The sequence below is a fragment of the Parasteatoda tepidariorum genome, chromosome 4, assembly GCF_982258835.1.
Source record: "Parasteatoda tepidariorum strain Cologne lab strain chromosome 4, Ptep-v5.0, whole genome shotgun sequence".
In the NCBI taxonomy this organism is placed as follows: domain Eukaryota; kingdom Metazoa; phylum Arthropoda; class Arachnida; order Araneae; family Theridiidae; genus Parasteatoda; species Parasteatoda tepidariorum.
This window is the reverse complement of record NC_141758.1, coordinates 87,793,963-87,819,910: the sequence shown is the minus strand read 5'-3', so window position 1 is coordinate 87,819,910 and position 25,948 is coordinate 87,793,963. Positions and strand designations below refer to the sequence as shown.

General features: G+C 29.7%; 1 protein-coding gene and 1 long non-coding RNA gene across 3 annotated transcripts in view; one reads left to right on the top strand and one right to left on the bottom strand.

Annotated features, from left to right (window-relative positions):
• LOC107454098 (apoptosis regulator R11-like) overlaps nucleotides 1-8,273 on the bottom strand; it is a 49,435-nt gene extending 41,162 nt beyond the window's left edge. The window contains exon 1 of the mRNA XM_087161559.1: nucleotides 8,140-8,273. Coding sequence (XP_087017685.1) covers nucleotides 8,140-8,174 — 35 coding nt within the window. The 5' untranslated portion in view covers nucleotides 8,175-8,273. The remainder of the gene's footprint in view (nucleotides 1-8,139) is intronic.
• Nucleotides 8,274-8,425: 152 nt separating this feature from the next.
• LOC147811909 (uncharacterized) lies at nucleotides 8,426-14,592 on the top strand. 2 transcript variants are annotated; one of them, XR_015433180.1, is made up of 3 exons: nucleotides 8,426-8,540; nucleotides 9,443-9,587; nucleotides 12,283-14,592. It is a non-coding gene; the product is annotated as an uncharacterized LOC147811909 (long non-coding RNA). The 2 variants fall into 2 exon arrangements; XR_015433179.1 differs by lacking the exon at nucleotides 12,283-14,592 and having other exon boundaries at nucleotides 9,443-12,170.
• The last annotated feature ends 11,356 nt before the right edge of the window (nucleotides 14,593-25,948 follow it).

Below are 25,948 nucleotides of genomic sequence, written 5' to 3'. Positions count from 1 at the left end.
TTGAGAATGCTAACTTTTATGTTGATAATGTTACAACTGATGGCGCCTCATGGAATCGAAGCATGTGGCACAAATTTGGTATCACGATGGACAACATCAGTTGTGAACATATGTGTGATCAGACAAGACAGATGTGGTTCATGTCAGACTTCCCACACCTTATAAAATGTTTCAGGAATGCCATAGTTAAAAACATAAATACAATGGTAATAATTATTCATTTTTAACTAAACCCTAAAATTATTATTATATTGAATATTATGAGTAGTTTTTTTTTTAATTATATAAAATTTTTAAATATTGTAAATTTTTTTTAAATATTACAAATTTTTGCGTATTAAATTAGCATTTTAAAATAGTGAATTAAGAATGAAGATTTACTTTTAAGAAATATTATGAAATTTTAGACTCCAGATGGACCAGTCTCTTTGAAATTTTGGGATGCTGTTGTAGAAAGTGACAAGCCAACCCATTACAACTTAAAGGTTTGTCCCAAGCTGACTGCTGACCATGTTAGGCCCAAGCATTTTCAAACCATGAATGTGGCAATGGCTTTTCAGGTAATAATCCTTGTTTGTAGTCTTTTACTGTGTTTAGTTTTTCACTATCTGATATTTTGGTGTAGGGATTGCCAAATTTTATTTTAAAGATCAATTCTTTCCAGTTCGAAGACAATGCATTTCTGAAAAAGAGCTTTTCATTTTAGTGCTGTATTTTTATCAATTTCTTTACAATTTGAGAGCCAACTTAGAAAATACGAAAGCAATTGGTTTTAATTTTGAAAGCATTTTTTCTTGAAGATGAACTCAACTTGAATTAAAATTTTCTTTAATTCAGTTTTTCAGCAGCTCTGTTGCAGCTGGAATGCAGCATTTTAGACCTCATAATAGCAAACTTGCTGGAAGTGAAGGATGTGTTGCCTTCGTGCAGCGAATTGATCGTCTGATTGATGCAATGAACTCTAGGGTGCCGTCATCAGCTTTGAGGTTACAGTCCAAAGCTTTTAAGGTATTTAAAAGGCAGGATTTTTATTATATTGCAAAATAGCTTTAAAAATGAACTGTATCTTACATTGAAATTATAATTTTAGGAAATTCAGAGTTTTGTTGACTACCTTGTTCAGTGGGAGCGCCTCACGAGGGAGAGGAATTACCATTTTATTCCTCAATCGACTTACTCTGGCTTGATTGTCACGCTTAAAGCCACTCTAGAGTTGTCACGTTTCTTAATTGGTTCTTGCAATTATGTTTATGTTATGACATCTAGATTTAATCAAGATTCCCTCGAGGTACTTTTTTTTATTTACTAGTATATTTGCCATGGATTATGTGATGACCATGTATGAATTTTTAAAATACATGTTTTAAACTGTATGGATTTCTTACAGAGGTTTTTTGGAATAATGAGGCATGCCTGTGGATCCAACGATCACCCGAGCTCCACTGTATTTTTACAGGTTTTCCGTTTAGTAGGAACATATTCGCTGATCAAGCCACCCAAAGGTTCCAACATTAGTGGAGGCAATCTCCTGCAGAGCTTGATCGATTTCCCAACTGTCACAGAATTAGATTCCTCACAAAAAGGAGAATGGATGTTAAAGTTGGACACGCTCATTGAAGGTAAGGGTAACCTGGCAGAAACTCAAACACGTTTGCCATCTTTAGACGATCATTCCTATAACAACATTAATTCTGATGTTATGATAATAGGATATTTTGCTGGCTATGTTGCCAGAAAGGCAAAAAAGTTTTCAAATTGCCAGGCATGTTTAGACAGCCTAGTTTTTCAAAATGTTAATCCTCCCTATGCTGAATTGATAAAGTTAAAATCTAATGGTGGGTTGCTGTTTCCCTCAGAGGAATTATTTAATTGCATCTCTTTATTAGAGAATACAACTATGTCCACTGTTAACAGCACCAATTTAAATATAAATACTTTAAATGATATATATGATAATCTGGAGGATTTAAATGTTCCCCTATTAGGCTGCTCTGATGAGCACAAACATTCACTGACTGTGTCCATTGTAAATTTTTTTTTAATCACAAGAATGCATTTTCTTTGTGATCGCTCCAATCGTATTGATGTTCACAAAGTTAATGAAACGAAAAAATATAGAAAATTATCCAAATTATAAGTTTTTTAAAATGTGAAATAGTCATTTGTTTAATTATTAATTTCATTTATATATAAAATTGGTTTATTGAGTCTTTTTAAGAAAAAAATTATCATTAACATGTTGCCATCTTTTCTATGGTATCTCCTTGATTCTTGTGATTAAAAGAAAATTTATTCAGGGTGTATGGGAAAAAAAACTTGAGTTCTTGCATCAAAGAAGTTTTTTATTTTTTTAAAAATTTGTTTTTATTTTTTGTCTGCTACTTATATATTACTAATATTGATATTAATTTGTACTAATTCGAATATTATATTGAAACGTGGTGCGTAGCATTTTTTAAAGGTGCTTATTTTTGATTTTCGTACCGTGTGAAAGCTCCAAAAATATTTTTGAGTGCTTAAAAAGTAATTAACAGTAATTAATTGTTCAAAGATTTGGCTATGAGTGTAATTGAAAACATTTATACTAATATTGAAAATAGTTGCCATGTTTTTTTTTCTGCACCCTGTAATCTATTTCATTGATTTTTGTATTTTATTTATTGGATTTATTAACCTGCTGCTATCCAGTATTTCTAAAATTTATTATAATTTATACATTCTGCTTCTGATACTGATTTTAATTAATATCTATTCTTAAGATGAAGAAGAGATTGTAGTATGGTGTATCAATTTTATTTCTGTCATAGGTAATTTATTGTTATTATTATTTTTTGCCATTCATAAATTTTATGTTTGAAGTATTAATCAGTTTTCATTTCCAGCTTGTGGTCTTTACAGATGATTACTTTTCTGGCTTCTGCCTGGAACTTTATTTTTTTTTTTTTTTTTTCATTTTCATACATGTTATGTTTGACTCAGTAATTAATTCTCTAATGATATATTTCAGGAATTAATGAAGTATAATTGTTTATTTTTATAGCCAGTGCTTCCCAAAGGTGAAGAAGAAATTGTGATAGGAACTATTAACCTGCAGTTTTTTTTTTGCTTCTTTAGATTTTTCTGACTGGAACTTGGAACTTCCCTGGAACTTTAATTTTTCTATTTTTTGCCATTCATAAATTTCATGTTTGAAGTATTAATAAGTTTTCATTTCCAGCTGGTGGACTTTACAGATAACTACTTTTCTGGCTTTTGCCTGGAACTTTATTTATTTTTCATTTTCATACATGTTATGTTTGACTCAGTAATTAATTCTCTAATGATATATATCAGAAATTAACTCATATTTCAGGAATTAAAGAAATATAATTTTTTATTTTTATAGCCAGTGCTTCCCAAAGGTGAAGAAGAAATTGTGATAGGAACTATTAACCTGCAGTTTTTTTTTCATCTTTAGATTTTTCTGACATTACCCTGGAACTTTAATATTTTATTTTTTTGCCATTCATAAATTTTATGTTTGAAGCATTAATCAGTTTTCATTTCCAGCTGGTGGACTTTACAGATAACTACTTTTCTGGCTTTTGCCTGGAACTTTATTTATTTTTCATTTTCATACATGTTATGTTTGACTCAGTAATTAATTCTCTAATGATATATTTCAGGAATTAAAGAAATATAATTGTTTATTTTTATAGCCAGTGCTTCCCAAAGGTGAAGAAGAAATTGTGATAGGAACTATTAACCTGCAGTTTTTTTTGCTTCTTTAGATTTTTCTGACATTACCCTGGAACTTTAATATTTTATTTTTTTGCCATTCATAAATTTTATGTTTGAAGTATTAATCAGTTTTCATTTCCAGCTGGTGGACTTTACAGATAACTACTTTTCTGGCTTTTGCCTGGAACTTTATTTATTTATTTTTTCATTTTTATACATGTCATGTTTGACTCAGTAATTAATTCTCTAATGATATATTTCAGGAATTAAAGAATTATAATTGTTTATTTTTATAGCCAGTGATTCCCAAAGGTGAAGAAGAAATTGTGATAGGAACTATTAACCTGCAGTTTTTTTTTGCTTCTTTAGATTTTTCTGACATTGCCCTGGAACTTTAATTTTTCTATTTTTTGCCATTCATAAATTTCATGTTTGAAGTATTAATAAGTTTTCATTTCCAGCTGGTGGACTTTACAGATAACTACTTTTCTGGCTTTTGCCTGGAACTTTATTTATTTATTTTTTTCATTTTCATACATGTTATGTTTGACTCAGTAATTAATTCTCTAATGATATATTTCAGGAATTAAAGAAATATAATTGTTTATTTTTATAGCCAGTGCTTCCCAAAGGTGAAGAAGAAATTGTGATAGGCACTATTAACCTGCAGTTTTTTTTTGCTTCTTTAGATTTTTCTGACATTACCCTGGAACTTTAATATTTTATTTTTTTGCCATTCATAAATTTTATGTTTGAAGTATTAATCAGTTTTTATTTCCAGCTGGTGGACTTTACAGATAACTACTTTTCTGGCTTTTGCCTGGAACTTTATTTATTTATTTTTTTCATTTTCATACATGTTATGTTTGACTCAGTAATTAATTCTCTAATGATATATTTCAGGAATTAAAGAATTATAATTGTTTATTTTTATAGCCAGTGCTTCCCAAAGGTGAAGAAGAAATTGTGATAGGAACTATTAACCTGCAGTTTTTTTTTGCTTCTTTAGATTTTTCTGACATTGCCCTGGAACTTTAATTTTTCTATTTTTTGCCATTCATGAATTTCATGTTTGAAGCATTAATCAGTTTTCATTTCCAGCTGGTGGACTTTACAGATAACTACTTTTCTGGCTTTTGCCTGGAACTTTATTTATTTATTTTTTCATTTTTATACATGTCATGTTTGACTCAGTAATTAATTCTCTAATGATATATTTCAGGAATTAAAGAATTATAATTGTTTATTTTTATAGCCAGTGCTTCCCAAAGGTGAAGAAGAAATTGTGATAGGAACTATTAACCTGCAGTTTTTTTTTTCATCTTTAGATTTTTCTGACATTACCCTGGAACTTTAATATTTTATTTTTTTGCCATTCATAAATTTTATGTTTGAAGCATTAATCAGTTTTCATTTCCAGCTGGTGGACTTTACAGATAACTACTTTTCTGGCTTTTGCCTGGAACTTTATTTATTTATTTTTTCATTTTTATACATGTCATGTTTGACTCAGTAATTAATTCTCTAATGATATATATCAGAAATGAACTCATATTTCAGAAATTAAAGAAATATAACTGTTTATTTTTATAGCCAGTGCTTCCCAAAGGTGTAGAAGAAATTGTGATAGGAACTATTAACCTGCTGTTTTTTTTTTTTTTTTTTTTCTTTTTTTTTTTTTTTTTTTGCTTCTTTAGATTTTTCTGACATTGCCCTGGAACTTTGATATTTTATTTTTTTGCCATTCATAAATTTTATGTTTGAAGCATTAATCAGTTTTCATTTCCAGCTGGTGGACTTTACAGATAACTACTTTTCTGGCTTTTGCCTGGAACTTTATTTATTTTTCGTTTTCATACATGTTATGTTTGACTCAGTAATTAATTCTCTAATGATATATTTCAGGAATTAAAGAAATATAATTGTTTATTTTTATAGCCAGTGCTTCCCAAAGGTGAAGAAGAAATTGTGATAGGAACTATTAACCTGCAGTTTTTTTTGCTTCTTTAGATTTTTCTGACATTACCCTGGAACTTTAATATTTTATTTTTTTGCCATTCATAAATTTTATGTTTGAAGTATTAATCAGTTTTCATTTCCAGCTGGTGGACTTTACAGATAACTACTTTTCTGGCTTTTGCCTGGAACTTTATTTATTTATTTTTTTCATTTTCATACATGTTATGTTTGACTCAGTAATTAATTCTCTAATGATATATTTCAGGAATTAAAGAATTATAGTTGTTTATTTTTATAGCCAGTGCTTCCCAAAGGTGAAGAAGAAATTGTGATAGGAACTATTAACCTGCAGTTTTTTTTGCTTTTTTAGATTTTTCTGACATTACCCTGGAACTTTAATATTTTATTTTTTTGCCATTCATAAATTTTATGTTTGAAGTATTAATAAGTTTTCATTTCCAGCTGGTGGACTTTACAGATAACTACTTTTCTGGCTTTTGGCTGGAACTTTATTTATTTATTTTTTTCATTTTCATACATGTTATGTTTGACTCAGTAATTAATTCTCTAATGATATATTTCAGGAATTAAAGAAATATAATTGTTTATTTTTATGGCCAGTGCTTCCCAAAGGTGAAGAAGAAATTGTGATAGGAACTATTAACCTGCAGTTTTTTTTTTTTTTGCTTCTTTAGATTTTTCTGACATTGCCCTGGAACTTTAATTTTTCTATTTTTTGCCATTCATAAATTTCACGTTTGAGATATTAATTATTTTTATAGCTAGTGGTCTCTAAAGATGAAGAAGAGATTATAGTGTGGTGGATTAATTTATACTTCCTTGTGCTGGAATTTACAAATTGTACTTATATTATAACTGTGAGATATATATTATATATCGCACAGCTTGCTCTTTGACTTAGTTTAAAATACATAATTAAGTTTATTTAAAATTACTTTAAATGTTTTGGATCCTAGAGCGTTTCTTCCTTATGAGTGGTGTGTGAAGTATCATCCTTTGAGTCATCAAAACATGTATTGCTAAATAATTGACTCCATTGAAGCTGACGTTAGTAAAACTATGCAGCTCTTTGGGGTCAGTGATATTTGGCCAAGAGTTAATGAAGCAGAAGCAAGAGAATTCTTCCAATGATAATTGCCACGGTATGACTTTTTTTCCTATTAATATGTAGTTATCCAGCATATTAGGCCGAATTTATAGACTGAGATTGTTTTCTTTCTTTTTTTTTACTGTTAAAACTGTGTCAAAATCATGTTTTCCTAAACTTTTTATGCTTGCCTTTTTTTTATATGGAAATTTATTATTATTTTTTTGACAATGTAGTTTATTAAAAAATGTTTAAGTTTCTAAAATTAACTATTTGAACAGAGGCAGAGTTTACTAGAAAATTGCATCAAAGGACAATAAAAGCGTAATTTTTATTTGAAAAGAATTAAGGGAAAAACAGTTTTAATACAGTTCTTTCAAAGTTTAACATTCAATTAATTAAAATCTATAGCTCCCCAATTGAATTAATAATTAATTTTTATTTTACGTTTGATTAATTTTTGAACTACTAAAATAGCATTTAACTTTGTGAATTTGTTTTAGAAAAATGTGAAAGAAGGAAATAATGTCTGAAAAATAACTTCTTTTACTAAAAAACTAAATTAATAAATGTTTGCTTTTACATGATGTACGTTTAGCCCTGAGAAAATTCTATAATATCACTGTAAAACAAAGTCTCGAAAATAAAAACCAAGCAATATTTAATAATAATTTTGACTTGTAATAAAATGAAATTGGCCACATAATTTTATAAGTTCGTTTCAAAAAATTTCAATAAAATAATCATCAAAAATGTATCTCTCAAAAAAATATATTTGTCTGCTTTATCTTTTGTAAATTCTTTGAAATCATTGAAAAATCAATAGAATCAATTACGTAAAAAGAAAATCAGCAAATTCTTTAATTTTTATTTAAATGAAACGGACTATTTTTTTTAAACGTTTTTACAGTTCTTAAAATTAGGTTATCAAAATACACTTTCTTAAATCGCAAAATTATTCAATTAATCTGTTACTTTAGTCTATCCAATTATAAATTAAAATTTTTTGCAAGCCTAAATAAAAAAGGAAGAAACAAACTAAACAATTAATAATACTTAATAGGCTAAAGTTACACAAATGAATACTAAAGTCGTTAAACTCAACCAAGATTTGTGATCAACGCTTTCGTTATCATCCCCTGATGAGGAGAGAAACGGAGACTCTACTCCCCCCCCCCTCACTCAGAACTTGTTTTTGCCAGAGCTTTTACTCTGGCCGTTAGGTGGAGTTGTGGAGCTAGATACAGCGTCTGTTTGGGAGGGTGAAAAAGACCTGCTTCCGTTTTCTTAGCGCGAGCTGGATATCCTACCGCTTTAGAATCCATGCTCTATGGTTATAATGTTAAACTTACCCAGCTGCCTCAGCATTCATAAGATTTTGTTCCATTGCTATATGTTCTCCGGCAATATCTTCATTTAAGTTATCAATAACAGCAGCAGCATCTAATCCCTGTTGTTCAAATTCTTCATGTACAAAATCATGGAATAAAGCTCGGCCAACGTTTATTTCCCCAGGGGGGACATGCAAAGGAACGATATTTGGTCAATTTAGGAATTGGTAACTGGGCGGAGTGAGCTTGACGCTAGCTTTTATCCATCAATCTTCTTATAACCCTATATTGATTGTGTGACCAAACTTTTTCGCCAAAGCAATTGGCGTTGTTTAAACAAAAGCTATTGTTAGAGGAAGCCATTTTCTGTATTTGGCTGCGCGGGATTTCATATTTTATCACCATGAAAGTTTTAATTACAGGTAATTCTTATTAATTAAAGATTTATAATATTAGTGTACGTTTCATAGCAGTATATAAAAAAATTACATGAAATTTTTAAAAAGATTAATGAATTTTATTAAATATCTGTGAATACCACGCGTTAGATTTTAAAGTAAATAGTTTGTAAAATGTATGTATTTTAAGAAAATCGTTATAAAAATTCATTTATCAAAGTTTTTCTCTGCTTCCTTAGAAATCCTTTGTTTGATCTGCCGAAATTGTGTGAAGCAGTTTAGTAATGAAATTTCATTTAGTTGAATTACTTGATTTATGTTTATTTTAGTGACATAATACAGAGGTATCTTTTTTTTCTATGAAATATGTTGCTAATTAAAACTTATTATATATAGAAAGATTATTATTGAATTTTCTTAAAAATAGTGAAGAGGGTTTTGATCATGTCTAAAATAATTTGTTTCAATTTTATTGTAAACTAATCTAAAAAAAAACTCTGAGAGAAATGGAACAAATTTAGATAATATTTATCATTTTCATTCACAGTTACTGCATTCATTATTATTCTTTTAGGTTGTCTTAACTATTGAATAAATTATGAGCATGCATACTTTCAAAAAAAAGTTTTATTCTATAGGTGTATCACAATTATGTGCAAAACAATTTGTACTCAATAATTTGTTTTATTTAAAATACATAATACAAATACTATAATAAATTAGAAGATAATTCAGATTAGCAAGTTATCTTAAATTTAAGTTATCTTTATTGGATATTAATATGAAATTGAAATTTTTCAATTATTTAACTTCTCAAACTATATCTATAATTGTATTTTTTTCATTACCCTAAGATTTTTACGTGGACAATGTAAAGCAAACTTTTCATATTTCTTCTTTCTCTTCATAAAATACTATTTTACTAGGTGATTCCTTGGAGAAGTATTTGGCTAATTACTTAAATGCTGAATGAAAATGGGATATCGATGTTTGCACACCCTGGAATCGGTGTGGACAAATTAAGTGTGCAGTTGTGAAGGGACGATTGTGTTTTTGTCTTAATTCATATTGGTAAGTTGAAATGTAATTTATTTACATATTTAATGATTATGTATCTAAACCATTTGTTGGCATTGTTAGTATCTTGTGTAACTATTCTAATTCAGATACTTATTTATTTTTTTATTAATATTACTTATGGTTGTGCTATAAAATAATAATTTATTTTGCTTTTCTTAAAAATAAAGGAACTAATGATGTGCAATTGGGTACAATGCCCAACTTTAAAAAACTGGCTTGTGTGGTTAATAAAATTTGTGGGGTTATTGGGGAGATTTTGTTTGGTTATCTGTGGAAGAATAATTCTGGGTAGCCAGCCGCCAGGAACTAATAAAAAGAGAAGGGAACTCAGAAGGTATAACTCGTAACCACCCCCGGACAACTATCTACATGTGTTTTTTTTTTTGTTATTAAATTTGCAAGTTTAAAATCTGTTTAGCACCTTGGCGATTGTAGTTGGCACGGCAGATCACAATACAGAAATATTTCTGAGTTGTTTTTCTCGACCGAAGAGTTTAGAAATTTCTCTTGCTGAAAGATCAGCTTATGCATCAACACTTTGTTAATCTTGAAAACGTCACTATAAAGCGATTCAATGAAGTAATTAAAACTTTGTGAATTTTACTTGGGCTAATGTTCTGTGAATCAGCTTTATCTGTGGATGAATGTATTGGTTAAGATCACATACATTTAAACTGCCAGGGCCATATTCAACTGGCAAACATCTTTGAAGAATGCATAGCAAAGTTGCTAAAAAAAAGAAGTGTATTTATACACAACTTTATATACTAATAATATAAAAATATTGTAATCTTGTCTTGACATTTAGCCAGATAACCAGAACTCATCCCATACAAATAAGAAAGAGTAGTCACAGTCAGATATCTGTTTAGAAGAGATTTGGGTCCGTTAACGAACTATTCACAAAATATCTTTTCATAAAAACGGACATTTCACAAAATAATTTATCCTTTACTCAGACCCTTCACAAATTCGTTTATCTTCATTATTGTTTTGTTAATCGAATAAGCTTGAGTAATTGTTTTGTTAATTTTCGTATTTACCTGATTTAAAAGTTGAACGTTGCGATTCTTATTCAGGCGATTTAAATATTGTACAGTGCGATTCTTACTTACGAGATTTAAAAAACAATATCGCGATTTGTATTTACGAGCTTTTAAAGCCCTATGTAGCAATTCGTATTCACGTGAGCTCAAAATCCAATATCGTGATTCGTTTTTGTGGTTGTAATATCGTGCGATTTAAAAATTATGCATCGTGATCAAAAAATTAAAAAATCATGATTTGTATTTTCGCATTTTTTAAATTCGATGTAGAGTTTCATATTTACGTGAATGAAAAGTCTCATATCGGAATTTATATTCACATGATTTACAAGTTTAAAAATCGCACTTTTTTGTCAAATTTTTGTTTATATATATATATATATTTTTCTTCTTTTTATTTTCTTTTTTTTTGTTTTTTGGATTTCCTCTTTTTTACTTTCTGACTACTCTCATCCCTGCTTAAAGGACAGAGGGAAGATTGTTTAGAGCATTGTACCTGAATTATAAATACTCTTCCACTTTAAATGCCTTTGGTAAAATATACTAAATGAATAATGCTAATAACGCTAATGAATAATGCCAATTGCTATTTCTAAATAGCAATGGGTATATGTTCAACACTAAAAGAGATTATAAAAAATTATGATTGCACGGAGATTGATCTAATTCTATTCTTTGTTAGCTTAAATGAGATCTAGACTTAACAGAAGCTAATATGAGTGTCTTAGTTAGTATCTTTCTCTTTTATTACTATAATGTTTTGATTATTCGGAGAATTGTATATTTTTAACAGTGGCATTATACCTTAATCGTTGTGAGTTTTTTTCCCCAACTGTATTGTTATAGTATGGATTGTTTACTGTTAGTACAGCACTGTTTATAAATTATTACAGTATTAATAAAATAATTAAAGTCAGAATGAATTAAATGATCTTTTAATGTTTATCAGTATTTGTCTTTAATCACAACGTGGTTAAGGAAAAGACAGTGCCCTACCAGTTAGTATATTCCTCTTTTATTAATAATATATATTCTTTTACTTTGATTATTTCAAAAATATTTATTACTTTTGTTTTTATCAGTGGCATTTATTGCATTCTAAATAAAAACTAATTTAATGTTTGATCTAGATACTAATAAGTTTAGAAAATTAATTTATGATTTTATTTTTTATTCTTGTAAAAGGTTTAGAAAATAATATTCATTAAGGAACTGGTGATGTCGACAGAATTTAGATGATTAGATACTAAAAAACTGGGAACAGTGCAATCAAACCTGAACAATGGACAAACACATCAACATGTACTGGCTCATCATTAAAAGTCAGCGTGGGGATAACACAACATGCACATTCCATGATCCATCATGGACTCGTGCCTTTAAGAAGCCTACGTGGCTGTCTCTAGGGTAAACGGTGACTCAACAGTGCACACACCAACTGAACAATTGGCTGTGGGGTCATTTATGTTGTGTAAAGAAAATATAATAAAATCTGTGCTGTGACTAACTATTAAATGCTGTGATGTAATGTCCTGTGATTGTCTTGTTCTTAAAGCCATTAGTCTTTATATGTAAACCCTGATTGATGTTGCAATAGATATATTAAATAATATTAATCAGACACTTTCCCTCTCTTTCAGATGTAAGTAACCTGACTAAATTGGGGATCTGCAAAAAGAAAAAATCGAGCAACAAAGCTAATGTTGCAATAATTTACACTCCTTTTTTATGTCTTGATTTTAAAGTGACAGATGTGTCAAATCTCCGAGTATGAGTTTGAGTGATGCTTCCTCCCAAAAGAGTTGTGAGACCACTCTGAAAGTGTCGCAAGTATGCCATATGCGTGGAAAAAGATGGAAATGCCAGATTTAATAATAAAAAAAAATTTTCTGTTAATCTGTGCTTATAACTTAAAACTTATACTTCTGTGCTAAAAGTTCTTTCATTCTGTAATTCAAATTGATTCAAACTAATGTATGCAATCCTTTATTAGATTCACAATTTGAAGAGTTGTGCTTTTATCTATATACTTAACCATTGGTTGAAATCTTAACAAGGTATCTTGATTACAATATTAATTTGAAGCAACTTGTTCTCTTCTAGCTTTTGCCTGGATTCTGCTGATGATTCATGTTTGTCCCGGGGAATGGTCTCACAGCATTGTCTGCTTAAAGCTTTTCTGTGAGATATATTTACCAGGACTTGATTTTCTACAATGGTTTATGCAGAGTCTCATTTAGTTTGAAGAATATCTCTGTACCGTAACAAGATAACATTTCAGTCATTGATTTTGCTATATGTATTAAATATAATTGTATATTTTTTAAATTCATAAAAATAATTAAGCTCTTTATTTTCCGGCACGGTTGTCAGTTATTAATATAACTGAAGTCTTTGATTGGATTCTGATCCACTGTAGAATTTTAAAGTAGCATGATTTCTATTTTTTTATCTAGAAAAATGCTTTTATTTTACAGCTGACTAAGCAGACAATAGCATAGCTGCCAACTGTTCAGAATTTTTCGGATTTGTTCCTAATTTTTAAATCCAATCTGATATTTTTATAAAAATTCTGAATTTTCATAAAATTTTTGATTTTAAACCAATCCTTTTTTCTGATTGCCACAAGCATGCATCCTGTGATTATTGTGCTAAAGTAATTTTTAGTAGCTTTTTATTGGAAAATATTATTCCAATAGCTGTCTGTTGCTGATTATTTAACTAAATTATTATTTTTGGAAATTTTTTTTTTTGTAGTATTTAAACACTTGCATCAGAAATATTTGTTTATGATGTAGATTATTATTTACCAGTGTTTTATAATTTGGAGATAAATAATTATATATTAATAGGTAATGTTTGTTTTTAATATATTATACCGGTATTCCTAATTATAAAACATTAATATTATAAGTTTCCCACAAAAGATAGTGTTTATAGTTTTGTTTTACTAATTTACATATTTAAATGTATGTCTATTAATGTTATGATTTAATAATTAAATTTTTATCTTACTCTCGTAATTAGTGCGTATAATTTTGTCGCATGTAGTGTTCCTCATTTTTGATTCATAAGGTTGGCAGCTATGCAATAGTTATAAAGAAAGACTTAGCTGCTCTTTTTCTCAGGATGATGCCACTGATAGTGGTCATAGACCTTATATGATTGCATCTGCAAGCACCTTCATAGAGTCAAGCTAGCTACCATACTCTGTTTATTGTGTAAGAACAAAAACATATATACGTGCTTCAAATTCTCAGATCCAACTTGAATAATTTTTTTTTCTTCCTTTTTTATACTTTTTACATATGCTGTACTCTTACCACTAAAAATAAATATATTCAAAAGAAAATTTATCTCATTTATTTATTCTTTCTTGAAGATGTATATCAAGAGAAAGATACTATTTTATAGTACATATGTATCCAAGGTGCTACTACTATAACACTGCAACTATTTCAGTTTAAATGAATCTCAAGTTAGAATTTAATGCTACTATATTTAATTAAAATTTTGAAAATACGTCCAATAGTACGTTTAGAAGTTATTTGACTAAAATATTGATAAGTATTGTACAAGGGCTAGCTCTTGACCTGAGAAAAAAACAAGAGTTTCGGGAAACGAAAAGCGTTAGTTAACTTATTTTTAACGAACTGTAATTCAACTTTTTTTTATTTTCAACTAGCTAGATATCCACTCTTCGAACAGGATTAATAAAATCAAAAAAACAATAACTCGGTACTGAACAACCCAATGAAATCGTGGACAAAACTGAACGGTATATACTGACAAAATTAATAAGCAAAAACATAACAAAACCTGTTTTTTGTTGTTCAGCCCATTAAAATTGAGATTAACTGTATTCAACATTACTAGGCATAATATCGAAATTAACCATTAACTTGGAATTTTTGTAAATAAGTAATTTTTTTAATTTATATAATAGGAATTACCCATATTAATTAAACATCATTGGCGACAATAATAGTATGGCGCTTGTTTACGATTAATCTATACGAATAAGTACCTGAACTCCATAAATGTTGCTTTTTGTAACATAATGGCTTACTTTTTAGTATTTCAATATGCATCTATTACATTACTTAAATGAACTGAGCTTCAGCATTAACACTTTGACTCAGAATTTTCATTAAATATATTTTTTTTCATTATTTCTTTGTATTTATTCATGTCAGGGTAGGTGAGAAATAAATTTAGAAGTTTAATAATATTTGGTGAGATGAAATATAACGTGAAACACCATGTCTTTTCCTTCATAAAAAGTCAAATATTTCAAACGCGGTTCACTTCCAAACAATTTAACTAATATGCAGTTATTTAAATCTTAGCGAAACAGTTATTTATAATTGAAACTTCTTTAATTTACAAAATCATTAATACATTTTTGAATATGAATCAAAAAAAGATTTTTCCAAACTAATTATTTTGAATTTTATATTTCAGTAAAATATATAATTCCGTAATCTAACAAATATTTTTTATCAGCTGTTTGACTTTTTATTTTTAAAGAGAGAATACCAAAAAAAATATATATATTCTTACTAGGAATTAAAAGGCCAGAGAAAAAGAAAAGAGGGACAGCTGTTAATAAAACTGAAGTAATTTTCTACGTTTTTCCTAAGCAAATTAGTACCACTTTCCCATTAATTTTGCCTTTCATTGCAAAAGAATTTTTTTTTAATTTTAATTACCGCTGTTTTTAAATTATTTACTTATACCGAAACACATTTTGACAGACGTGACAAATTAAATACGTGATTTCAGATAACTTCAGAGATAATTTGGTGACATAGTGCTACCACGTAAATTTTTTTTTTCATTGTTGTTGTTTACGTCGCACTAAAGCTGCTCAATGGGCTATTGGTAACGGTCTGGTAAACATTCCTGACAATCATCTGAAGACATGCTATCACAATTTTGAACTCTGCCGAGGTGAGGCTCCCTTCGCTTCGATAGACCGACGACATGCGCGTGAAGTCAAGTACTTACGTATAACATTTTAACGAGAACCAATACCTCACACCCTCGGTCCCTTCACAGATTGATCCAAGTAGTTTTTCACCCGCATGCTGACAGCAGCCAGTTATGCTCGACTTCGGTGATCTGCTGAGAACGTGTCAACAATCAGTCAATTGCGGAACTGTTGTTGATTGAAATTATGACGTAGCGAGAAAAAAAAAACTAAATAAAGTACAAGCAATAACTCTTTTTTATTGTTATTAAATAGAGCTATAAAGTATCAATGATGTTATCTTTAAGATTTTTGAGGAAACAACGGCTAAGGCTTAACCAGTCAACCCCGCTTAAAGGAATATCATCAGTTCCAGCCAAATCTATGCAATTGAGCGGGTTATTCGATTAAAAGGATAGTGCAATATTCTATCCTAAATTTCTGCGAAATTTTATTTTTAATGGTATTTAATGCAAATTATAGTGTTTTGATTAAATAAACTTAGTTTTATGATCAATAAACAATTTTGATTAATAGTATCTGTGTTAGTATCATAAAATATAAATGTCATTTAAAGTTATATAAAAATAAATCAATATTAGTGAATAGTATAACATATAGGTACTAAAATATTATTTGATCCCTTCCGAAAAAATATATAATTGAAGACTATTTTTATACCCGTTTAATTCGTCAATTTATCAAAATTAGATTTTCCCTTTCAGTTTCTATTAAGACTTTCATGAATAATTGCGTATTCCTCTCAAACGTATAGTCAGATTATTTATTTTAAAACTTTTTTTTTCTAACCTCGTCTTGAGAATTTCCAAATTAATGAGCTGTTTTAGTTTGGAATTTTTTTTAATATATCGTTTCCCAGATTCATTGCCCCCCCCCCTCTATTAATTCAAATCCATCCTTTTCTCGCTGAACTTGCAATCATTCTCAGAGTTATTCTCTGGATTAAGCAATAATTATTCTTACTTAAGAGAAAGACACACTGTATACTGATTTGTTACGTTTTTGAAATTTTTTCTTATGAAAGCTAATAGCGCACCAGGAGGGGACCACAAATCTTGATTACAAAACAAATCACTCTGTACCTTTTTAAAATTCTAAATGATGTGTAAGTAAGTACAATTTGTCTAAAGTAAGAACTCCCCTATTCGTCTGGACCTGTGGGGGTGACTATGGTAACAAGGTATAACTATTTCAAATAGGGGTGTGGGTCACTATTTAGGATATATTTTGTCTCGGGTGGGGGAGAGAAAGGGAATCATTTTTCTTCATATTGCCCTAAAGCAGTGTTTCCCAAAGTGTGGTACGCGTACCCCCAGGGGTACGGGAACAGTTTAGCGAGGGTACGCGTCCTTATGCGAAATATCTTGCAATAAACGAAAATTTCAAACAAACTTATTTAAAAACAAAGCTAGCCATGAAAATTTACGATTACGTATTTTTCTATTTGCTATTTTTTGCGGAGTTTGCAGTTAATAATTAGTGGTGTCAACAGCCAGTTGTGATTTTTAACTTTTGTGCAATTTTTTTTATTGTAAAAAATACACTCATTTTTTTATTAGTGGTACACAGCATTACGAAAAATTTAGAAAGGGTACACAAAAGTCATAAGTTTGGGAAACACTGCCCTAAAGTAAAGAGAAGCTACCCTCCCTGAAATTCGCTATTCTTGTTTCCTTAGCAGCAGACGGCCTCAGATTTAGTGGCGGGGGGAGTTCTTACCGTAAACAAACTATAATTCAAAGAGGGGTAAAACACTCGTCGCTCACTTCAATGTATAACTAGCAGCAAGATTAGATTTTTTTTTTCAATTTTACCCCTAACACCTGTTTAGACCAACTAATGAACAGGACCCTTTTGAAGTGACCACCTATTGTATCCTTATCTTAACTGAAAAACGAAAATTTCATTTTAGTTAGTGAAGCATTTCTCCAAAATAAACAAAATTTTTTCATTTCAGTACCTCTTCTTCATGCAATTAGGCGGGGACAAAAAACAAAGAATGTAAGTTTAAACGGGGAAGTTTAACATTAGTTGCATACAAAATGATTTGGTTCCATTCGTGTAAGCTTGTTATTCGATTATCCGACATGTAATTAAGTGGACATGACGCAAGAATGTTCCAATCCGTTTTTCGCTCGAACGGTTTGTAATATAATGTTTTTAATGTGAACAGTAACCTTCGTGCGACGAACTATTAGTATGCCAAATTTCATTGCTCTCTGTCGGATGGTTTAGTCCAGGGGTGGCAAACCTTTATGTCTCAACGTGCAATTTTTTCTAAAAAAATGTTTAATGAACTAGTTAATGTATAGTTTGTCTAAAGTAAAAACTCGCCTAGCCATTTGTCAAGACCCTTGGCGGTGACTATGGTAACGAGGTCTAACTATTTCAAGGGATGTGGGGTCATTGCTTAGGACAGATTTTGGCTAAGATTCAGCGAGAGTAAGAGGACTTTTTTTCCAGTCTATTGTGTTAGCCCTAGAGTGAAGAGAAGCTACCTTCCCTCCCCCCAATGCCCTCCTGTGTTAACATTGTTCGTCAATTCGGACATTAACAGGGCAGATTTGTTGGCCTCTCTTACAAGGGCACCATATTAGGTGGGCCAACGTTGCTCCCACAGTAAGGACAGATAGCACAGAGAAGAAAAGAACATCCATGCCTTGCCCGGGATTCGATCCCAGAACCTTTCTGGTGCAAAGGCAGTTCCCTAACCCCTCCACAGGCCGGTCGGCTAGCTACCTTCCCTGGAATACGCTATTCTTGTATCCACAGCAGCAGACGGCCTCAGACCATGTGGCGGGGGGAGTTCTTAGCTTAGACAAACTATAAATACTCTGTTAAATTCTGCATCCATTTATAATTACATTCATGTTTTAAAAATATAGAAAAAAACAAGTGAGTGCGAGCGAAAAAGACACATAGCCTCTATCATAATTGGATATAAATAGGAGAACAGATTTTAAATTATCTTAAGTTAAAGCTAGACGCCCGGTGGCTGAGTGGTAGTGCTTTGCGCTCCCGTGCCACCGGTCCTGGGTTCGATCCTCAGGCCGGGCAAGGTTGACTCAGCCTTTCATCCCTTAAGTGGGTAGACAAATGAGTACCAAGCATGCTTGGGAACTAAACACTTGGAGTTCCGCGTTCGGCTGACCACCTAACTGGAACATCTGCTCCTGTACCCCAGAGCCCAATGTCAAGAAAACTGAGATGGGCCCAATAGGCCTTGTCCCCCTAGGGGCTGTCGCGCCACTGAGTTTAGTTTAAGTTAAAGCTACATTTTTTTCCTTCGGCGTAATTTAGTTAAGCAAAGATTATAAGAAGTAAAATTATGACCGCAGCAGTACCTATAGAGTGGGGGGAGTTCTCCCCCCTCCCTATATATATATGTGTGTGTGTAACATAAAGCGCTTCAACTAATCTTTTTATGTTATTCCTTTGTCGAAGTCTTTTTCTTAATTTACTATTCTAAACTAAACGCTCTTGCACTTTAATATTCACATCCTGTCTTGTAATCTACTTTTGGTTACTCGAGTAACAGTTTTGATTTTTCCCCTTATTTGAACTGTGAGAAAGACTTTTTCACTCGCCTTATTTAAAATATAGATTTTGTTTTATAACCATCGTTGAACAGCCGACCTAATTTTAGGTTTACGACTCCTAATGTTCAACTCTGTAACCTTGTAATTTTGAACAAATTCAGAAGACAAGGAAATTTTTGTTTCAGTACCCTCAGAGGTATTGATTTGTTATAGGAACATGGAGGACTTTGCAACTCGATAGATTTAACTTGCATCAGTCACCATTTACTACACGGGCAGTCTTCGGCCGGCTGTGGATGAACCCACGAACTCTTGGGCATGGGTTCAGTGCCCTACTATCCAGGCCTATAATAGATAGATTTTATTTTATTTTATATCCGTCGTAGAACAGCTGATCCAATTTTTGGGTTTACGACCACTAATGTTCAACTCCGTAGTTTTGTAATTTTATAATTAAAAACTGGAAAGTTCCGCCCCTTGTTTACGTTGCTGATCAACCCTCATGGTTGCTTCTCATTAATCATTGCGGATTAAGAGAAAAAAAACGTTTATTTCCTTAAATTACGATCGAATTGCTATTTACATTTTGAAGATGACTAAATTTAGACAAAACAATAAAATTGGTACCAATCAATAAAATTGGAACATCCTGTAGAGTTATACTCAGTGAAGATGGAACCAAGGGAAAGAGTATTCGCCTCCGAATGAGGTGAACCAGATTCGAATCCCAATAATGGCTGGTCGATACGAATTCCGCACCCGGCTTGCACCTACTACAGTGCTGATGCAAAATATCCTCCACGGTAGACGGATTATAGGATTTCGTGGTTTTTTTCTTCGTGTAACGCAAACGCGGGTTAGTTTCAATAAAAAAAATTTCCCAACACTTGATCCAAGAGTTCCCTTGTCTTCTGGATTGGGTACAAAATTACAAGGCGACGTTGTTGAACATTGGTAACAGTAAACCCAAAATTGGGTCGGCTGTTGAACGACGATTATGAAATAAAATAAAAACCACGCGCTCCAATCACAATATTTTTCAGTAATATCCCGATTTTTTTTTTTTTTTTTTTTTTGAGAGTCAGATTTAAAGCTCTTAAATATCATTACTTAAACTGCATAACATATTTGAGTTTGGATGGAGTTGGATGACTGCATTCAAATCATCCTATTACAATCATTGTTGTCGAAACTGGTTGTTGTAATAATTTCATTTAAAAACAATAAAAGGTTTCAACTTAAACAGGGCATTTCATAAAGTTCAACCTTAATGTATATTTTTAAAATCCTTGATGAAATGTAAGTAAAAAAACGAGTACACACATTAAGGGTCATAAATTATATTAATATTTAGGCAAGGAAAAAAAAATCAAAATTTAATGAATCACGACTGATGAAGGTGGGATTGACTAAAAACTTGTGATTACTAGAGAAAACAAAACTTAGAAGGCGATTAAAACTTAACACGTTCGTGTGTCATCGGCCATTCAAACTGGTTTTCTATTTTTCATACCGCCTATTTACCAATTAATTTAACTGATACGATGAAGTTGTCATTTTTTCTCCTCTATGAAATATCAATTTGCAGCTTTCACAACGTGTTAGATGTAATTACAGAACACCCTGTATGATATACAGTATTTTACGTGATTATTAATTAGGTAATTTTCACAATCAAATTTAAATTTTAATAAGATAAATAGCTTTTCTAATACCTAAAATTTAAAAATATCATTTTTTAACTTCTTGTAATTACTACGTCTCTTCAAAATTATGTTGAAAAATTATGATGTTAAGAATGATATAAAATGTTTCATACCTTTTAAAATACACTTCTTTTTATAATCATTAATGAATAAAATACAAATAATATTTAATTCTTAAAGGAACTTCAACATTAGTTTTGGATAAATAAATTTTACTGTAATGTGAAAATATTTTTAAATTCTTGAATTTAACTTCATAGATACGACGGAAATGCGAATTGCCATAGCATTTGTGCTCATATTTTCGACCGCTCTTTAGAATGAGCTATTGTAAAAAGTTGCATAGATTTTACGAAAAAAAGAACAACTTAGTGTTCAAACGATATTGAGGAGCATTTAGAATGTCGAAGGCACTCTGGAAAAAAAAAAGTAAATAAATAAAATTCTGCTGCTTTTATCCTTGTGTTTCATACTAGGTTTATCAGGCATGTTGCAAATATTGATGAGCTTTCTTTAATATCATTGATGTTTGGAACAGTGTAGTCGATTCTGGTAATGCTGTCATTAAACTATAACTGAAATTTCATCTAGAAAGAGTCAGTCCAGTTTGAGCTTTATCCTAAGCACACTTCTCTTCAAATACAATTAATCCATATATAAAACGTAGCAAATCAAAATTGAAACATTATTTATTGATTACCAGTTAACCTCACTATTTTCCTTAGTAATAAGCAATGAAAACTCACCACTCATGCTCTAAGGAAAATCTTTTTCAATGGTGCATTAGAGTTCAAACAGCGATTTTACAAATAAAGAATTAAAAATAAATAATAAAAAGTACTGTTAAATTAATGGGGTATGCCTTTTTATTCTATGCATGAATCATGGGGATAAGTATAGGCTTACTGTTTGCGGGTTGCAGCCCAAGGATAGTCAAAGGGTCATCTAAGAAATGACAAAAATAAATAAAATAAAAAAAGCTATATTCAATAATTTTTTTGAAAAAAATGTCAAAATTCCAAAACTGCTAAACAGTATGAGAAAGAGCCTTAGTGCAGATTATACATAAAAGGCCAATTCTATACATGCAAATAAAATAAAAATTATATATATATTTTTTTTTCATGAGTAAAAAATTAACTAAATATTTAACAAATCTCATTTTCTGTATTAAATTTATGAAAATTTATTTTAGCCATGATAAAAAAATGAAGAAAAAAAATTATATATGTGTAACATGTTATGAAAAAATGAAACTTTACTTTACTTGTAGCTTTTTTTTTTGAGACTATGTACAAAAGCAGCTTCTTTTTAATATTAGGTTTTATTTCATACCAAACTTTGAGTACATTAACATTGATACAAATGGTAAATAAATTAAGAATTAAATATACTTTTTATGACCATTTAAACTGTAGTTGATTTAGACTAAGAAGAAATAATACACTTCTCCATTTGATTACAAAACAAGAAATTATTATTTTAGGCTATAAAGTAGCAGTAACCATGTAAGCATAAACAAATACTGTTAATTCAAATAATAAAAAACAATTTAATTCTATTTATTTAAGTTGATTTGAAATGAGATCCACAATCCCTTAAGATGTTCTTTGGTCTCTTTATGTTTCTAAACAAAGCATAAAAAATAAATGCCCTTTTAACATAAAACGATAGTTGTACTGTAAAAAAAATTTCTTCCTTCATGTTTCAGCATTCATACATAACTTTTTCAGAAAAAAAAATCTATATATATATATATGCTAGCAACATTTAGACCAATTTAAATTAGATATTCATTCAACACAAAACAATCCTATAAAAAATTTAAAAAAAAACTTTGATGAAATAAAAATTAGAGTAAATTATTTACACTTTTTAAAATTTGTGTTCAATAAACAAATTTTGTGTATTATAAAATCATATTATGATTGTGAGAAATAGAGACACTTTTTTGAAAAGCCACACAATCTCCGGTACACAAAAAAATATATGAAAACAGACACGAAAGCCACACATCAATTAAAACGAAAATTTATTAAAATTCATCTGAAAGTAAGATCCAGTCAGTGGTGTTACATCCTTTAGAACTGCTCTTAGAAGATATTAGAGGGTATGTTGTAATTTTGCAGTACAGCCAATGGTGGATACGATGTATTTTAGATGTAAATATAAACTACGAAGAAGTTAAGATACGTTTTCTACAGCCTCATGGACCCTCACTGTCATACTCGTACCCACAGAAGCCTTTGATATTGAAAGTAAATAAATCACAGATCATTTAGAAGGTTGAAGTACTAACAACAACAGGTTAAGATTTTTTCATACCGTCTAATGAGATAAAAATAATTAACAAAAAAATAGCACTACATCATTCCTAACTATTTCATAAAATTTTATAATGCTTATATGTTTAAAAAATTACTAATTCTGTTCATAACATATTGTAACAGAGTTAATAATCATAATTTTAAAAAATATTTTCTATGAAATAAATGTTATTCATATCTTGTAACTATTTCACATATTTTTTGCATATCAAAAGGTAAACTATTTTTTAATAAGAAAAATATAATACACTTGCTAAAAATAAAAATGTTATTTTCGATACATTTTAGGAGACAAAAGTATGGGATAAATACTACTTTTGGTATGAATAATCATTGATTTATATATTGGTTTAAGAATTTTAGGCTTTTTACTCAGTTTTCCATGTATATTGTATGAAATGTCTTAAAGGGGAAAAAAGTTGTACAGCATACCACTTTCAATTAATAAAAATTTTGGTTTGCAATAATTAATGTTTTTTTTTTTTTTTAAATTTCAATTTCTAAGCTACAAATTTGAAAGGTGTAGAAGAATGTTGTAGTTAAAAAAAAATATTTCTTTCATAATTCTTTGAGACCACATATCACAGGTCAAATCAGGTTGCTTTGAAAGTTGACCTAGCCTCAGAAAGTCATATAAGGTATCAAATGAAAGGTTTATTGCAATGGTGTTTCAAATCTTTTTTTAAACACCATTTACTTTCTTCTAAAGTAAAAAAAAAGTAACTTATAAAATAAAAGTTCTTAAAGTAACTTTTTTTAAGTAAAAAAAAAATACAGTTATTTATATGTATGCAAGTTAGTGGTTTTTTCAGTGAAAATTTTATTTTTTCAAGTGTTTATAACTTGGACAAATTTCAAATTAAAAACTGTTCGAATTGTTTACTTTATCATGTGTGCATGTTCCACCAAATTTCATTAAAATAGTAGGGGGGTCAGTTCAAAAGTGATTGATATATTGTTCAATGACTCATTATGAAATTTTTCCTTTGCTAATATTTCTTTCTACTTATTATATAAATATAATTCAAATTTTAAAGTTTGATTGATAGTTTCTAAATCAAAAAATAAAAAATTTTACTCTTATATGCTTCAAATATAGATTTTTATATATTTATTATTTGATTGTTACAAAATTGTTTTTCTAATAAAGCAGTGGTAAGTTTAAAAAAAGCAACATTTTTATACTGCCACTTGATGCACATTTGACCTAACTCTTAATACACAGCAGTAAATAATATGTAATCAAACATCTAATCTATCATCATGAAAGTAAGTAGTCAACTATTCGAAAATAAATTTCATGTAACATGAATTTTTTTCATTTCCAATATTATTGTTATTTCCACAGAATTTTTATCATTTCAATATTATTGCTTATCATGATGTGCTTAGATTCACAAATATATTATTACTTCCAAATAAATATATAATAATTGATAACCACATAAAAATTTTACCGATAATTTTTCTCTTGCCATAGTTTTATTAACTAGCGATAATTTTATTTTATTAAAACTGCGGGTTACAAATTCATTTATAAAATGTTAGAAGTAGAAACACTTTTAATGTCGAATAAACATAATATATAAACACTTAAACATCAATTTGAACTTTACTCCAGAATTATTTTTTATGTTACAATTATAATGCTTAATAATTAAGTACAAATGTTAGGAAATATGCATAGGATGATTAGACATTACATGACATAATTATTCTTATAATTTAGATCCGAATTTTCTTTTCCTTACAACAGAATGTAAGAAAATCATATAAATATTGCAGCTAAGCTTTTATAAGAGAATACTTAATTTAAAAGTATTAAGAGCAAAGTATTAAGAACATACTCTTAATATCAAAATGACATACTTTTATTTAAAAACAAATAATAAACATAGCAAAGAAAACATTCATTTTTATTGTTACATTTATAAATATCTAAAAATTCGAAAACATTTTCGCCTAATTTCTTTTTTAAACACAAATCTCCTCTTTTCCAGTGTCTGTTTACGAAATAAATGTAAACACAATCCATCAATGAACCAATTGTTTCATCACACCAAATACGAGATTACGCGAGAACACAGACAGGCGTGCACAAAATTATTGAAATTTTTATTTTAATTCACAATAAACGCGATAACTTCCCAAATTCTTGCAACCATGAGTGATAGTCAACAGCCAATCACAATGCGAAAAGCCCATGGATCCGACGTTATCATTTCCTTGTTGCCATTCTGTAGTAGAAACTATGGTTTAAAATTAGTTACCAATTCCTTAAAAGATAGAGACCCGCAAAGGAACAGCCATATATGACTGCAGTGCAAACAAATCAAAAAAGTTATGTTAAATCATAACACTTGCAACAAAAAGAAAAATTTTTAGTAAAGGAACAATTACCAAATCGAAGTGAAAACACGTTAGGACAAAACTAATTTTGAACGCAACATAAACAAAACAAAAGCATCACGAATATCAATTTCGCGATGAAATATTTGCCAAAAATGACGCTAAATCCCAAATTATCAACTCGCCAATGACGCCAACGTGATTGTAAACAAATAAATTTGATTGATGGCTTATGTAGTAAAATCTCGTTGAGTAAAATATACCGCGGATCGCTTTTTTCTTCAGAAAATTTGTGTCAAAATTATGTTCTATCATCGATTTATGTCTCTTTTAATCTGAGTTCATTTAAAAATTCTTTTTAAGATAAAGCATTCGAAAATGCGGCAGTTTAT